Source organism: Calliphora vicina, chromosome 1, assembly GCF_958450345.1.
Source record: "Calliphora vicina chromosome 1, idCalVici1.1, whole genome shotgun sequence".
Classification (NCBI taxonomy): Eukaryota; Metazoa; Arthropoda; class Insecta; order Diptera; family Calliphoridae; genus Calliphora; species Calliphora vicina.
Window position 1 is genome coordinate 89,423,637 of NC_088780.1, and position 16,753 is coordinate 89,440,389.

Genomic DNA, 16,753 nt, shown 5'->3' on the forward strand with positions numbered 1-16,753 from the left:
TATGTATCGGGTATGTATTTATAAGTACAAATTAAGGCAAACAAAAATGTCAAGAAAATGTAAAATAAAAATATCAATCAACAAAGAAATAAAATATTTGTAATACTATCGTGTAAACAATAAATGTTTTTTCGAAACGATAAATAAATACCTTTAACAATAGAAAATAGAATATGTCTCAGGTAGAATTATTTTCTAAAACAGTTGGGTTTACGAAATAAATTCAGTAAATCCAATCGATTTATTAGTTCTGGGAAGGTATTCAAATTGGATTAGAGCTGTAAATCCTTGAACTGTGTTGTCCTATATAATGTAATTGAAGTTAAAAGCTTGGACTTGTTTCTCACAGTTAGGCAAATGATTTGTATCTAATAAATATTCGAATTTGATGAGAAATATTCATATGTTTTCTTTAAATTTCACAACTAATTACTTTTAACCAAAGATATTATAATGAAATGAAAACAAATAAAATTCTCGCAACTAAACTAAAAACAAACTAAAATATGAAATAAAAAGAAAAAAAAGAAAATTTATTTTAAAAGATTTTATTTTTTGATTTATACTAAAGTATTTATGTATGTATATTATATAATATTTAGTTTTTGTTTTGTTTGCTTTATATTAAATAATATTATTTTGTAAATGTAATCTTAACTTTAAGTAGATTAATTGTATTTTTATCTGGTTTTTGTCCTTCAAAATTTCGAACGCATCAATATGCAATATTGCAATTTTTTATATATTTTTGTTTTGTTGGTTGATGTTATTATATTAATTATTTATAATTATTATTGGTTTGTCATATAAAAATTGTTTATAAAGTTTTAACACAGAAAACCGTTTTTCTATTTTTTTTGTATTTAATTCTACGCCAAAATACCTTTTCTCGAATAAGGCTTTTTAGAAAGTTTTGGTTAAATTTTAAGATTTTTTTTTGTTTTTTTTTTAAATTTTATAGTTTAGGTTTTAGTAGTTGATGATAAGAAATAGTGATATGTTTTTTAGTTTTGTTTTGGAAAGTAGTGAAACTAGGAAATTAGAAAATAATTGAGTTGTTTTTGTTTTGTATATAAAAAGTTAAATTTTTGTTATAATTTATTTTCAATCGTCTTAATATTAAACTTATAAAATATGTATTTAAATATAGCTATACATACAAGGGTGAATATATTTATATTTAGTTATTAATGTATATTTATATAATTATATTTCTTTTAATTAAATATTATTTTTTATAATTTCTTTATAATTAACATGTTTTCAGTTTTGTTTTTGAAATAAGTTATTTGCTTTTTTCTCTCAATTTTTTTTTTAAATTTTTTCATTTCAAAAATTAATGCTAATAATGCTTTTCAAAAAATTGTCATGAAATTTTGTTTTAAATACAATTATTTTGGTTTCTTTCTTCTTTTTTTTTGGGTAAGAATATTGAATACTTTTTTGAACTTCAAATCATTTCAGAGCTTTTCGTTTTCAATTTCAGTTTTATACTGATTTTTTTTTGCCATAAACTTCTAACAAATGCGCTGATTACAGCTTTGTATAATATATATGGGTTTAAATAATGCAAATAATAGATTTAAAATAATAATAAAAAAGAACTTAAACAAACAACTAAAACTACAGATAATTAAATTAATAATTACAATTTTATGGTATCGCTCTGATACCATCCAAAGTTGATCTTAAAATAACACTGCCCTCTACCCAGAAATTAGGACGATCGAGCATATTTTGCCACAATGATAATTCTTTACCGGAGGCATCCATCCACTCAACTTGGCGTCCGTAACTCTTGCCTGAAAAATACAAAAAGATAAAAATTAATTTGTGTAAAGATCGAATCGTTAAAATAATAAAAGGTACTTAGGTTTCTTATACACCTCTTCGATTGCATAATTTATGCCCCTTAGGAATCAAACTTAAACTATGATTCCTTAATCTTGTTTAACAGAACAAAAAGTATAAAATATGTGAATATATCAATATGTTCCTAAATTTTCAATAAATAATAATCATATTGATTAAACTCTAGTTAAATTGCTTGGAGTTGTACTAAGAGCCAGTTAAGCTCAGTTTATTTAAATTACTATAACCACCACCCTAATATTTAGATTTTTCATTATAAACGGGTTGAAAACGTTACACGATTTATAAATTTTCTTAATGTGACTGAGTCAGAACTAATGAATTGTGTTGAATAAAATATTAAGAACATTTATTAACAAATTTTAGTATGAAAAAGTACCATTTTTTGAAGAACAGAGTTTTAAAGTGGGATATTTTTGAATCTAATTGAGTTATTGACTTGAGATATTTTTTGAAAGAACAAAATTTAACTTGTCTAAACAAAAAAAAAAATTAGTTAGGAATAAGTGTGGATCAAATTGCTCACAATATTTGCAATTCTATTAAAATTTTGATACAAATTTTAGTTTTAGAATCTCAATAAATATGTAATATGTAATAAAATCGTTATTTATGAACAAAACTCAATGAAGTTTTTAACGTTTTTTAAAGTTGTCATTATAAATAATAAAGTGTAAAAAAACTTGTCAAAAAGTCAAAGGGAATCCCGCAATTCTTAAAAATAGGAGCAAAAATCCCAAAAAAGTTTACTTTTACAATTTTGCCCATGGGGTCCACAATTAATTCGGGGCTGGTAAAATACTTTGGAGATAAATTGGGAACACATCAAGGTTTCCAAAGCTTCTTTCCTTTTTTAAATTCCAGCTTTGGGATTTTATAACATGTGGCCCAAAGTTAAAATTTTGATAAAAAATAGGTAAACTTCCGAAGAACGTAGGGTCAACATAATTGAAAAATAGGACATGTTTTTTACTCCAAAATGTTCTGCGTAAAAATACCTTTTAGAAAAACATAAAATGGTAATATGTTCTTAAAGACATTTTTTTTTAAATTAAAAAAAGGGTTAAGTAACCTTTTCCCCCAAAAAACAGTAAAAATCTACTATTTTTAAATTTTTTAATTAAAAATTGTTTATATTTGGATCAATAATTGATATTGCTCTGAAATCTTCTGTATATTATTAGCGATTTAGTTGTCTAACTAACAAAACATTTTTTTAAAAAATTGGAGGCAAAATTTTAAAATTTCAGTTTTAAAATGCCTATAACTCGGAAATTATAAGAGATAAATAGCACACGCAAGCATGTTTTTTCAAGACCAAAAATATAATGGATGGGAAACAAAAAATTGACATGTGTTTAAAAATTTACATGTCGAAGGTACCCTACTTTGAGCCCCCATAGCGCTGCCCCTGGAGAATTTGTAAGGTCCATTTTAATAATTTAAACTCGAATACTCCTTGGCTAAGCTCTTGTCAAATTTTATCCCGATCGGAACTACCGTTTAGAAATGCCAGATTTATTTCCAAAAAATGTTGATACTGCCCCATTGTGCATTGTCGATGTTACCATCTAAATGTAAATTTTCATTTTAGTTGAGAACATCGACTGCTTTGTTTTGGTCCATCCTAATTATGCATTTATTTCCCGATTTAATAATACACTTTTATAAAGAATTTTTCAACTTACATGTTCCCAATGAAAATCGAACACCACCCAAAAATTCATTACTCGCCAAACGATCATGATCCCAGACCGTTAATTCTAAAGCTCTTTCGGATAAATCTTCCAATGAGACATCTTCATAAATGAAAGTATAATTCCAGCTAGGATTTGTTGAACGTTTAACAATGGGTGTCTTTTGTTTGGAACTGCGTGTACGATCGGGTAATAAATAACTGCAAACAAAAAATAAAGAAAAACAAAATGAATTTACAAACGATTTATATAAAAAGCACCTATAAACAACTTACCTTTTACAAAAAGCATCACATGAGCCATTTGGCTTAATGGGCGTTAAATGTTTGGCCTCCTTGACCAACACATGCAATTGACCACCTTTAGCCGAACGATCGGTTTTTGAACTAGCCACCGATTTAATACTGCCAAACTTTCTCAAACCACCACCAGTGGCCAATGAAGCTGCACGCATGAATTTTGATTTGCTACCCTCAGGTGTAACATATTTTAAGCCCACCACAATGTCTCCTCTATAAGTGGCCACTTCATCGAAAGGTTCACTCTGTTGAAAAGAAAAACAAAATTAATTATTAATTATTTGGTTCAGAACTAGAGAATTCTTATGTGTTTAGAAACTTACCCTTTCTTGCAATAAATACCACTGTGATTGTGGATTATCAAATACTCTACCCTGTAGATTGACACTCACTTCTCCCAAGAAATCATTGCGTCCAAACATGTCCGAATGCCACACTGTTAGCCAGAGTGTGCGAGACTCTAAATTGGAGATGGGCATATGGAAACGTAGGACCTCATCGAATATGGGATTAAGGGTGTGTTTTTTAACTTTTGTTTTGCGTTTGCCGGGCTTAGATTTATCGGGTAATAAATAAACCTGTTTTAAAATAAAAGAAAGAAATTAAAAATTATATTTCTATGAAATTAAAAGTTTTGCAAGAAGTATTAAATATTTGTAGCTTTTACATTATTAAAACAAAATATTTAACCTTAATCTTACGTTTCCTTAGGTTAACTAATCTTAGAATAAGATTAAACAACAATTTAACTGCAGTTTATTTAAAAAATTAAGCCACAGTCTTTAGTTTAATAGGATTCGATTTTGTTTATCATTTAGTTAAATGCATTTAGTGCATAAATTTACCTTAACATATGGATCACTACGATTACGCTTCGAATCAACAGCAGCCAAGTCTTTACATCTCACCACATGTATTTCCAATGCTCCCAATTTATAATTGTACTGCATACCAAATTCCACTTGACCCTTGACCACAACTGTACCATAACGACCCTCACCGGCGCCGGAATATACACTAGCCATTGAATCGGAACGCAACTGTAAAATAAAGAGATTCAATACAAATAATTAGTAAAGTTGTTTGGAAAATTCATTTAAACGCTAACAAAAAAAATATTTAGATTAATGTTAATGTTCTTTGTTTTCTGTTTTGCATCTGTTTTGCTCTTTCATTTGAAATTTTAAATTGGAATGAATGCAATAAGAATGCAAATGTAAGTGAAGCTTATCTCGTTTTCAATTTTAAGATTTATTTTGCTTTTAAAACAGAGATACACAAATTATTTAATGTATGTATACATGAATCATTCAGGGAAGTTGGCAGGGACTTCTTTTATGAAAGAGACAGATACTGGGTTCTGGCTCAAAAACGACAAAATTAATTCCTAAAATTTTTTTGATTATAATTTAATGTATTTTTTTACAACTTCAATCGGACCAATTTATATAGCAGTGCTGGACATTTGTGTAAACAATTTATCAATAATTTAAGTATAAAAAATTTTGTAAAAATTTCAATTAATTTTAATATCTAAATAAAATACAAAACAAAACATGTTATTTGAGGTTAGTTCCTTGACCTGTCACAGAGTGCTGTCGAATTATCTCTTCCTGGATCAAGTGACAGGGTAACATAAAGTGATAGAATTATAGTCAGTCCTACCTAACCCATGAGGATCAAATCGCTTGACCAGTTCTGAGTAATTAGAATTATTTTTTTTATAAAAATAACTCGTTATTGTGTCATAAAATTTATCTTCAATTCAAATCTATTACAATTCTGCTTTATACATTTGTTTCTGGAAGAAAAAGATTTATTCAACCAATTTGGATTAGATTTGAATTATCGAAAATTCAATAAATCAAAGGATTTTTAAGAAAACATGTCGAAACTAGGGTACTATGTAGAGTTTTTCATGGGAATTCCCAGGAGGAGTAATCCCGGGAATTGTACGAGAACTCCCGGGAATTATTTTCTTTAGTTTTATGTGAAGTTTTTTGAACTTGACTTTCTGTAAAAGATACTTAAAGATCCAAAACAAATGCAGAAGATTCATACAACAAAACAAATTTAACCCAAATATACCAATAACAAGTTCATTATTGAAATTATTCCAAAATCTTTTGAATGTTGGAAATGGTGGAATTATTATAGTATTTTCCTTTTTCATAAAGAAAAACGAAATTATTTGGAATAAAACCACCTTCCGTGGAATTGAATTCTGTTTAATATTATTGAGTTTTCTTCAAGTTTTAATTAACATCCATACTAAATTTTTGATTTTATAAACAAAACATTGCCAAGTCAAAACTAATAAAAACGGGTAAGAGAGCTATATTCGGGTGTGCCGAATCTTATACAACCTTCACTAATTATACTTCAAAATAAAAATTTTAAATATTTTCAGGTAAAAATTTTTTTTTTTCCAAAGTTGTTTTTTTCATTTATTGGAAATTTTTTTTCGAATTGTTATTATGGTCTTATATACTTACTAAGGTCTTATATACGTCGTTGCAAAGGTCTTTGAAATATCTATCTTTAGATATCCATATTGTCTATATTAATGTCTTAGTAATCCAGATATAGGTCAAAAATCGAGGTTGTCTTGGTTTTACTCTCATATCTCAGCCATTTGTGGACCGATTTTGCTGATTTTATATAGGAAACTTCTCGAAAGCATATCTGACAGAATTATTGAAGATTTGGATCCCGAAGATATCTGGGGTCTTCAGAAAATTTATTTCAACAGACAGACGGACATGGCTTTATAGGGTCGGAAAATTATATTGTAGAAATTACAAACGGAATGACAAACTTATATATACCCTTCTCATGAAGGTGAAGGGTATAAAAAAAATATTTTTATTGCGAATTAACAGAATTAATTGGAATCAAACGAAGGTAGAACAAAATCTAATGGAAATTGAAGCCATCCCGGTACAAATGACCAATGGTAACAGGTTTTTATACAACCAAAATTAGAAATCGAGTCAGTTTATCTCTTTATATTAAATTTTTATTGGATTTTTTATTTGTATCCAATTACATTTTAAAACCAATGACATTTTTTATTTTTAGCTTTTTAACTTAAAATTTAATAATTTGTTCTAGGAGGGAATTCCCGACATCTCGGGAAATTTCAAAATGAATCCCGATTTCCCGGGAAATGAAACAGTGCGGGAAAAGAAAAACTCTATTACTATGAGACCAATATTGTAAAAAATTAGATAATTGGTTAGAAAGATATATACAATTGACATTGAGCGATTTCTTATATTAATTCCTATATGAAATTTGATAATTTCAATTTTTTGAGCAACTTAAAATTTCGTATGACCATAAAGATCTGCGGCGGTTTTTATAACCAAAAACTACGATGAGGAAAGTAAAATGAGTCGAAAAAATTTGTATAAAAAACACTCAGTTTTTAAAATTCTTTCGAATAGTTTTCATACAAATTTGATCGAATCATTTTTCTTTTGACATCGTGAAACAGGCCTTTTATTTATAATGTATTTTTGTCTGTCAGTTAATAATTTGAAAATCAACTCTGAAAGTGTGATGTATTGCCAACTATTTAACAAAAAGTCAACTCAGATGTATTTGTTGTCATTTATATTTATGCTATTTCCCTCAAATCATAACAAGAAGATGTGGAATTAATTAATTTTATTTTTATCCCATTCAAAACTTTTATGATATGTTTCACATTTATTTACAAATTTACTTTGACACAAAACAGCTGTTGTTAAAGGGCACTGCTATACGTTAAATATATATTGTGTGACAGTGTCCTTTGATTGATCGTTAACATGAGTTTGGCGGGTGGTTAAGAAATACATTAGAAATAACTCGTATGTTAAATCCATGCTAAATTTTGTTTATAACTACGGATGCTGATGTACAGTTTTAACAAATTTGGAATATAATTTTTTTCTAAGAGATTGAAATAACTTAAAAGTTACATAACTTAATTCCATTATTAACTTCTATTTCAGTTAAGTCATAGTAGTAAGTAAATACATACTAGTGACATTTAAATTATTAGTTTTATTACAAATATTATTAAGTTTTAATGATTGTCCAAGAAAAGTGGGACATTAAAATGTCTAGCTAGTAGCAGATAATGCTATTTCAAATGCATTTAATTTTTTAAAATAAATAAGTAGCTGTCATTTGTGTATATAAACAACACAGCTTATAAATGTGCAAAAGTGTACAAGTATTTATTTGTGGAATTGTCGTACGTTTTTAACGCTCTAACTTTATCTCACACAAAAGATAATCTTATTTGAAGTGCAGGCAAAATTATGAATTTAAATTACAAGCGCACTTGAGTCACAACGTTTTTATCTTGTTTTTTAGATTTGTATAATGTCATTCATAAAATATAATTAAATTATTAAAACAAAAAAACAAAATACAAGAATACTTACACCTAATGAACTTAAACTGCTGCGATTTTGATGCATTGCCACCAAACGATCTATATCTTCATCGGATTGTGTGGGCCAATTATCACTGGAGGCTGAACCACGTGATTGTATGGGACTAGAGGTGGGATCATTGCTGTTACGTTGACCCATAATGGGTGAACGGCTAAGTTCCTCAGCGGCCACTTTTGCCTCCTCTGTAATGATATGAAAATATGTAAAAAATTTCATTAGTTTTTTCAATATAGAATCAAGTGTTTTATTATTATTTATTTAATTATTGTGTTTTTCCACATACAAGCATTTATTGCAAGTTTGTTTTATTGTTTTATAAATAGAAAAAGATAAAAAATATTTGTTTAATCATTGTCTAATTATAAATTATGGTTTTACATGCAGTTGTTTTTTTTATCTCTCTCTCTCTATTGTTTATCAATTTCATATTATTTTTACACTATAATGATGAATGATATTTTAACCCTGACTGAGTGGCTGGCTGGGTAATTACACTGTTGCCAAGGGTATATGAGTATCAGCCAATAATTTTACAGATTAATATGAATATTATTATAAATATGACGTAAATTAACTAAAAGAAAAATTACTTTCATGTTGAATAATTGATTTAGTTTCAGATGTAATAGAACCTCGTCTTAATTTCTAATAATGTAATTAACAGAACTTTTTTGGGAATAACGTTTTTTCTAAAAATGTTTATTATATTTTGATAATTTTAATGATTTTAAAAATATTAATGTGCTGTTTTTCTATAGCGAGTGACCGCTTTGAGTGGACGTTTTACATGTATTTTGTTTTTGTTACAATAACAAAAGACATGTTAAATTTCCACTCAAAGTACTCGTTCGCTATAGAAAAACAGCACATAATTTTTTTTTAAAAACATGTAAGAATTTAATGATAATATTTATGCGTTGGAACAGGGTTAATAACGAGACTTTAAATAAAGTTAGCAGCAATTATCAAGCACTTCTAACAGTATTTACATTACTAAAAGTTTAGAAACATTTGTGCTTTATTAACTGATTTGAAGAAGTGGGCCTTATATAAGATATATAATCAGATAAGATGGGAATACATTTATATGGACCGGGCCTTTTAAAATGTTGAGATTTATTAGCATTAGTTTGTTTTGTTTATGGACCGATCGTCATAAAATTGGGGTTCTGTGCATATGGAACTGTTGTCTTGCTATCAATACTTTATGGGAGCTATGTACAATTAAGGACCGATCGCATGATTTCCGTATATCATAAGTTGTTTTAAATTTCGAAAACTCGAGATATCATTCACATTTTACATTTCTATACCCTTCACCATGAGGGGCAACGGTATATATAAATTTGTTATTCCGTTTGTAATTTCTACAGTTTTCATGGCTGAGATATAAGGAAAAAACTGGGACAACCTCGATTTTAGGCTAATTTTTGATCTGTGCCGAATATAGCTCTCTTACTTGTTTTAAACTATTTTTAATATTAAGTATTTTATATTTAACGAAGATGATTTGTTTGTGATGTCTTCTGGAATTCATGTAATTCCATTTTATTTCGGTTGCATTTTATATTTTATACCCCTCTAAATTTGAATATCTGGGACATTTTTGTGAAAAATTTGTTTGATTAGTATTTAGGATTACATGGACGTCAATAAGTCGACTCTGAAAAATACATCCCCATATGATGATGTAGTCTATATAATGATAATTTACAATGGACAAAACTTAGAAAATTTAAAAATTGAGACACTTGCACTACCTCCTTGTATTACCACAAAATCAAGAATTGCATCATTGGCATCAACTTCATTGTCTAAGCTTTGATTGGTCAATAACTGCTGTAGAGATGGTCTACTGCGTGACACACTGCAGCGTGAACTATTCACCGAAGTCGATGCGGTATTAATAACAGATTCACTTGCAACAATTACAAAATCATTTATATCAACATCTTCTTCCAAAGTCTCCAGGAAACGATCAGAATTTGAGCGTAAACTATCGTCCCAAGTCCAGGCACGTTGAGACTTGCTGGTGGAGGAGTGTGCGGGTAAATGTTGACTGTGACGTCGTTGTAAAGTGGTGACGTTAGTATTAGCTGGCTGGGTGTGGCGCGGTGGCAAGCCGGCAAAAGAAACTCTAGCGTTGCAACTGTTATTAATATTATTAGTAGAAGTGGGTGGTGTAGTATTGAAAGTAGTTGTGGTGGTAGTAGAAGATTCTAATATTGTTACTTGAGTGGTGGGTGGTGTAGATGGTAGAGGAGTGTGGCAAGTAGGTGGATTTATAGTTACGTTAGTTGCATGATTAATTTTGTCTGTGTCTAGTTGTGATGTCATACTTATTGCTGGCAATTGTATTTTACAATTATCATCAGCCGCTTTTGTGCTGTTGCTACTGCTACTGCTGACATTTAAGTGTTTGGCTAATTGTTGCCTCTTGTCCTCCTCCTCCTCTGCTTCACGTGCGTCTCTACGTTTTAGCTCACAAACGTAGGCATTAAATTTAGCATCGATATCATCATCTTCATCGGAATTATAAGATGATGAGGAATGCTTGCAACATGACAACTTCTTTCGCAGCTGTCGCCAACATGATAGTTTGTGTTTCAAGCGCCAATTTTTTGGTTTTCTATGACGTCCATAACGTTTCCACCATAAATATGGCCATTTACGTTTATGGTTGACTTTAATCGATTGCGTTGAGTTGCAACTGCTGTTGCGCATGCGATCTAACGAGGCATAATTAATATTATTGCCACCGCCACTGCCATTATAGGCTGTGCGTGATGTAGATGACGATGACGTCGTATATGTGCAACTAGCACTTGGTTTTAATTGTTGTTTTGATTTCTTTGTTGTTGGCATAAAAAATTTATTACCACCAGCTTTCGTTTTCGTTGAGTTTGCAATTGCTGTCGTTGACGGCGACGCTGACGTTGCTGCTGTTGCATTTGAGTTTTTATTGTGGTAATTGTGCACTATTGGCTGCAAACGCGTTTTATTATTTTCTGATTTCGTTTTCGTTGGAAATTTGGACTTTTTATTATATTTCGTATGTGACATTTCATCATTTCCGTCTGTGCCGTTATTATCACCGGTATCGAATGGATTATAGGTTTTAACATTTTTCATTTGTTTCGTTTTGTAATTCACTAATCGTGTTAGTTTTTTCATTGCACTTTGCACAAAACTTATTTATTTATTTATTTATTGTGTGTCGAATTTAATTTTTATTTGCTTGAATTGTCCTATGAGGTATTTATCTTTGAAATTCTTGTATAATTCAATTGTTGTTTTAATTAATGTTTAATTGCGTATAAAAGTTGATTGAATGTGAAGTGCATGAAGCAATCAATGTCTTTCCACAGCAATGATTTAATTTAATTATAAAATAATGTCTAATGTAACTATAAAGGAGTTTAATGATCTGCATTGTTAAATAATGTTAGCTGCAGAAAAAATAAAAACCTGAAGAGCTTATTGTGTGTGACAAATCGGTTTGATAGATTTTGTAATGGATTTATTTGCTATTTCGATAACAAAAAAATATTAAGAAATCTTAATTTGTAATCATATCAAATTGCTTACCCAAGTTATCCCATTTTACTTTTTCATATTCGTGTTTTAAAAGTAAGTTAATTTAGGTATATCTCAAGTCTCCTTTAGAATAAATTGAGAATAATATAAAATTTTCAGTTTTTCCCTCTTTTGGTACCTTTTAAAGTAACAGAAATGTTACATAATAAAATGCCTAACTTATAGTAAGAGATCTTAATTAAAAAAACATAAGTATAGATCGATTTATATAAAAACGATATTTTAATATGGAAATACCAAAAATTTGAAGTGATTTTTCCCAAAATGTCAAATATCCAAAAAGTACAAAATGAAATGCAATTTTCCGTTTTCCCTCTTTTGGTATCTTTTTCAGTATCAGTAATGTTGGTCTACAAAAATTTATTTGTGGCAGTAGGAGATAATAATAAGAAAACTACCAAATAAATTATTAGCTTTTTATCTCTAAAAAGAATTTTCAAAAAGTAACAAGTGATATACTTTAATTTGAGAGGAATATAATATAAAGTGCTATTTCTACATTTACAAAGGGTACCAAAATACAGTCATTAACCCTTGATAATTTATATTTGGTATTTTTTTGATAAGAAAATTAAACGTTTTAAAATTTATTTATGTTTGCATAGGTTTAAAAGATACATTGAATGCTAAAAAGTACCAATACCTAGTTTTTAACCGTTTTCTCCCCTAATGGATTCGAATATCAAAAAAGATGCATTTTAAATGTTTTTGTAATCAATATTAGTTTGACGATATAATGTTACCGAATTTACCCGTTTTTACCCCCTAAACCTTCGAATTTCCAAAAATCCCTACTTTAGTTAGTTACTTATGGAGTAAAAATATTTGGGAAACAATAGTCCAAATTTCATGTCTATACCTCAGTCCATAGAGAATTATACATAGAGACGAGACATTCCGTTTGTCAAACAGAAATACAACAAATCATTGCAAGAGTTAGGTTTTTGACAACAGACTTAGGTTTTTGACAATTACGTCTCGTCTCTATGTTACCCTATGCCTCTGTCAGTCACTCAGAAACGTTACTATTTTATATATGTATACACAGAGAAAACAGATTCGTGATAGCAACCGAATTTGTTGCCAATCGAATGATTCTATCTTAGTGACCGAATTTTACAGTTGTGGCTACAATATTTTGGAAGGGGTAACTTGTTTCAACTGAAATTCTTCTTTATCAACTGACTTTCTGTTGTTAGAACTGAAAAATTCTATGTGTGCAACCGAATCATTCGATTGGCAACAAATTCGCTTGCTATCACGAAACTGTTTTCTCTGTGTATAGAAAGATGTATTAAAATTTACTTCTATTGTTATCATTTATCGTATCAGTTTGGATGGTTTAAATGTATTAGAATCTGTTTGGCCCCAATTTTAAGTCTCCAATTCAGTGGCCCGATGTTTGGCTATTTCAATGTTCGCAGCACGAATGTCAACGAATCTCACGCAAATAAGCAATTGAGGAATACAAATTTCAATCAATATATTTTAGCTCAGGGATAGGAAATGGATATTTTAGTATGGCACTGCTTTTTGGATATTTCACGTACTTAATTATATTACAGCTAAGTAGCCATGAACAATAAGTGAAAGAATTTGACTATTTTAAGATCCGAAACTGTACTTGAGAGATTTTTGGATCAACTATGATGATACAAAATACTTTGAACAGCCATTCGATTTGTCAAAATAACAAAAAATACTTGTTTTTGACTTTTTTAAATAAAGTTTTTTGAATATTTGATTTTTTTGGCATAAAAAATCGCAGTGGTGTTTGTCCTATATTAAAAAATACTGGTAAAGTACATAGTACTAAAATAATCCATCCCTGTTCTAGTTTTCAATACAAGCATATAAATATTTTTGCAAAACCTGAAAATTATATATGGGTTGAGTGATCCCACCCGACCAAACAATTGAATATTTATTCGCTTTATAATACTCTAACAAACAATTTCTCAAAACTTCGAGAGTGAAGAATTTGCAGTCACAAACTGAAAGAAATGTGCAACATTTTGCGATAGTTGTTATCGAAGGTTTGTAGGAGAAAATGCCTCAGTTAAACTATAATATATTTTGAAATTGTCAACAATTATTCTCAAGTATTTGAGCGACTCTCCATTAAATTCATAAAATATTCACAATTTATAATCCACAAAAATCATCAACTAGGTCTTCAAAGCAAATTTTTAATTAAAAAAAAATTAATTAAAATATTACTACTGAAGTACTGACATAGTCATAAGCTAAAATGATGTATTTAAAGAAAAAAATTATAATAATAATGAAACAAAACAAAAAATAATGATTAACTACAAGCATTACAATAAATTATCTGTGTTAATCTCATCTTTTAAAAAAAAATATAACTAGAAAAAATAATAATACCAAATCCTCTGTCTAGAATAAATATATATTTTTGTTTTACCTAGCAAAATATAGAAAAATGTTGTTGAGTTTTTTTTTATAATTTAGGTTTATTTTTAATTTAAACCACAAAAATGTTTGAATGTCAAAGTAGACAAGCGGCTAAAATTAAGCCATTTGCATTTAAGACAACATTTGTTGACAACAACAACAACAATGAAAACAGTCATGGCAACTACAAAAACAACAACATTAAAATAAATATGTTTTAAAAGTACATATTTATGTATGATAAAAACATACAAATGAATTTAAATAAAGTACTTACTCGTCGTAGTACGTACTTACTTAGGTTACTTTATATTTATACAGTACATTTGTGTGTACATTAGACCAGCCCTTAAAAAATTTAATTTCTTTAGGTGGGTGTTATTTTGTAGCTAAGATTAATGGATGCTAAATTTGAGATCAATCGAATAACAAGAACCTTTCCACAGTGAGGGGAACTGAAAAAAGTGGAAATAAATCTGTAACTTCTAAACTGAATGTCCGATATTAAAATATTAAAATTCTCATGGCCATAGAGGAGGTTGTAGATGAGTTTTAGTTTTGAATTTGGACGTTAGCCCCAAAGTGGGATTTTTGAGGAATATGATCTGATTTGAAAGATTTTTATATATGTATATGGAATTTTCTAGAAGAGGACTACAAAACTCTAATTTTCAGTTATTCTATCTACCTTACCCCCAGTAACACGAAGTCTGGTTATGTTTTAACTAATAGTTATACTGACAGTTTTCATACAAAAATAATTTTAACCGACAGTATAACTATTAGTTAAGGCATAACTAGACTTCGTGTAACTGGGGGTTAGTGTGGTTTAGGCAGAAATTAATTTCAATTCAAATAAATTTGTAAAAAGCAGTTGCAATTCATTTCCAATTAGAACAATGAATTGTAAATCAAATGAATGAAATCAAAAATTAATTGCAATCAATCAAATTCGAGAGCAGATCTAGGAGCAATGAAAAATAAAAAAATAAGTTTCTTTTAGGATTTTCGCAGATACCTAATAATAATTCAATTCCTATTCTGCCGCTAGCTGACAATTCCAGAATATCATTGGACTATACTTGGTGATATACAAAATTATATTTACTTAAAAAATCAATTCAAGAGGAGATCTAGGGGGAATGAAAAATAAAAATTGAATTTTATTTTAGGATTTTCGACGATACCTAATAATAATTCATTTCCTATTCTGCCGCTAAGTGACAATTCCAATATATCATGGGTATTTCAAATCTAAGAATTTTTTGTCATTGGACTATACTAGGTGATATACAAAAAATATATAAAAAACAAGTAAGAAAGTATGGTCGGTCAAGCCCGACCATATAATACCCTACACTAAGTAAAAGAGCAAAAAAAAATTTCTTTTAAAATTTCAATAATTTATATTTTTGAGTGATTTTCGGAAGTGGGCCTTATATGGGGGCTATGACCAATTATGGACCGATCACCATGAAATTAGGTCGTGTGATTTATGTGTATATTGAAGGTAACTATTTTGAATTTTGTGTGTTTACCAACATTTTTAAGCGATTTATGCACGTTAAAGTGATTTTCGGAAGCGGGTCTATATGGGAGCTATGACTAATTATGGACCGATCGTAACAAAATTTGGTGATATGAATTTTGTGTATATAAAACTTATTTGGAGCGGAATTTGTGGAGATACATATATAAATTAAACATTTATGACCGATAAAGTCCAATTTCGGGAGGACATTTGTATGGGGGCTAGGTGAAATAATGGACCGATTTCAGCCAGTTTCAATAGGCTTGGTCCTTGAGTCGAAAAAATAATATGTATCAAATTTCATCGAAATATCTTCAAAATTGCGACCTGTACTCTGCGCACAAGGTTTACATGGACAGCCAGCCAGCCAGCCAGCCAGCCAGCCAGCCAGCCAGCCAGCCAGCCAACCAGACGGACGGACGGACGGACGGACGGACGGACATCGCTTAATCGACTCAGAAAGTGATTCTAAGTCGATCGGTATACTTTAAGGTGGGTGTTAGACTAATATTTTTGGGCGTTACAAACATCTGCACAAACGCATAATACCCTCCCCACTATGGTGGTGTAGGGTATAATTAGGTGAATAACAAAACGACAGTGATTACAGTAGATTTACAATTCAAATGAATTGCAATTCACTTTGACAAATTCATTTTAATTAGAAACGAATTACAATTCATTTGAATTGGAAATGAATTGCAATTATTTTTTACCAAATTCATTTGATTGACACAAATTTCAATCAATTAATTTTTTTGTGTGAAAAAAATTAGTTCAGTGCTTGAATAATTCGTGAGTTAATTCAAAAATGAATGGTTCATTTACAGCCCTGCTATTAATAGAGACAAACATCGAATAATTCCCATTTTGGGCATTTTTTAAAAG

At 29.3% G+C, this 16,753-nt stretch overlaps 1 protein-coding gene across 2 annotated transcripts in view; it reads right to left on the bottom strand.

Annotated features, from left to right (window-relative positions):
• Window positions 1-532: 532 nt before the first annotated feature.
• Window positions 533-16,753, bottom strand: part of LOC135963305 (uncharacterized) — a 264,932-nt gene continuing 248,711 nt past the window's right edge. For both annotated transcript variants that reach the window (XM_065515101.1, XM_065515102.1), the window contains 6 exons: window positions 8,308-8,501; window positions 4,714-4,908; window positions 4,192-4,446; window positions 3,845-4,113; window positions 3,561-3,769; window positions 533-1,802 (listed from right to left, as the gene is read on the bottom strand). In XM_065515101.1, the coding sequence (XP_065371173.1) occupies window positions 1,654-1,802; window positions 3,561-3,769; window positions 3,845-4,113; window positions 4,192-4,446; window positions 4,714-4,908; window positions 8,308-8,501 (1,271 nt within the window). In that variant the 3' untranslated portion in view covers window positions 533-1,653. The remainder of the gene's footprint in view (window positions 1,803-3,560; window positions 3,770-3,844; window positions 4,114-4,191; window positions 4,447-4,713; window positions 4,909-8,307; window positions 8,502-16,753) is intronic.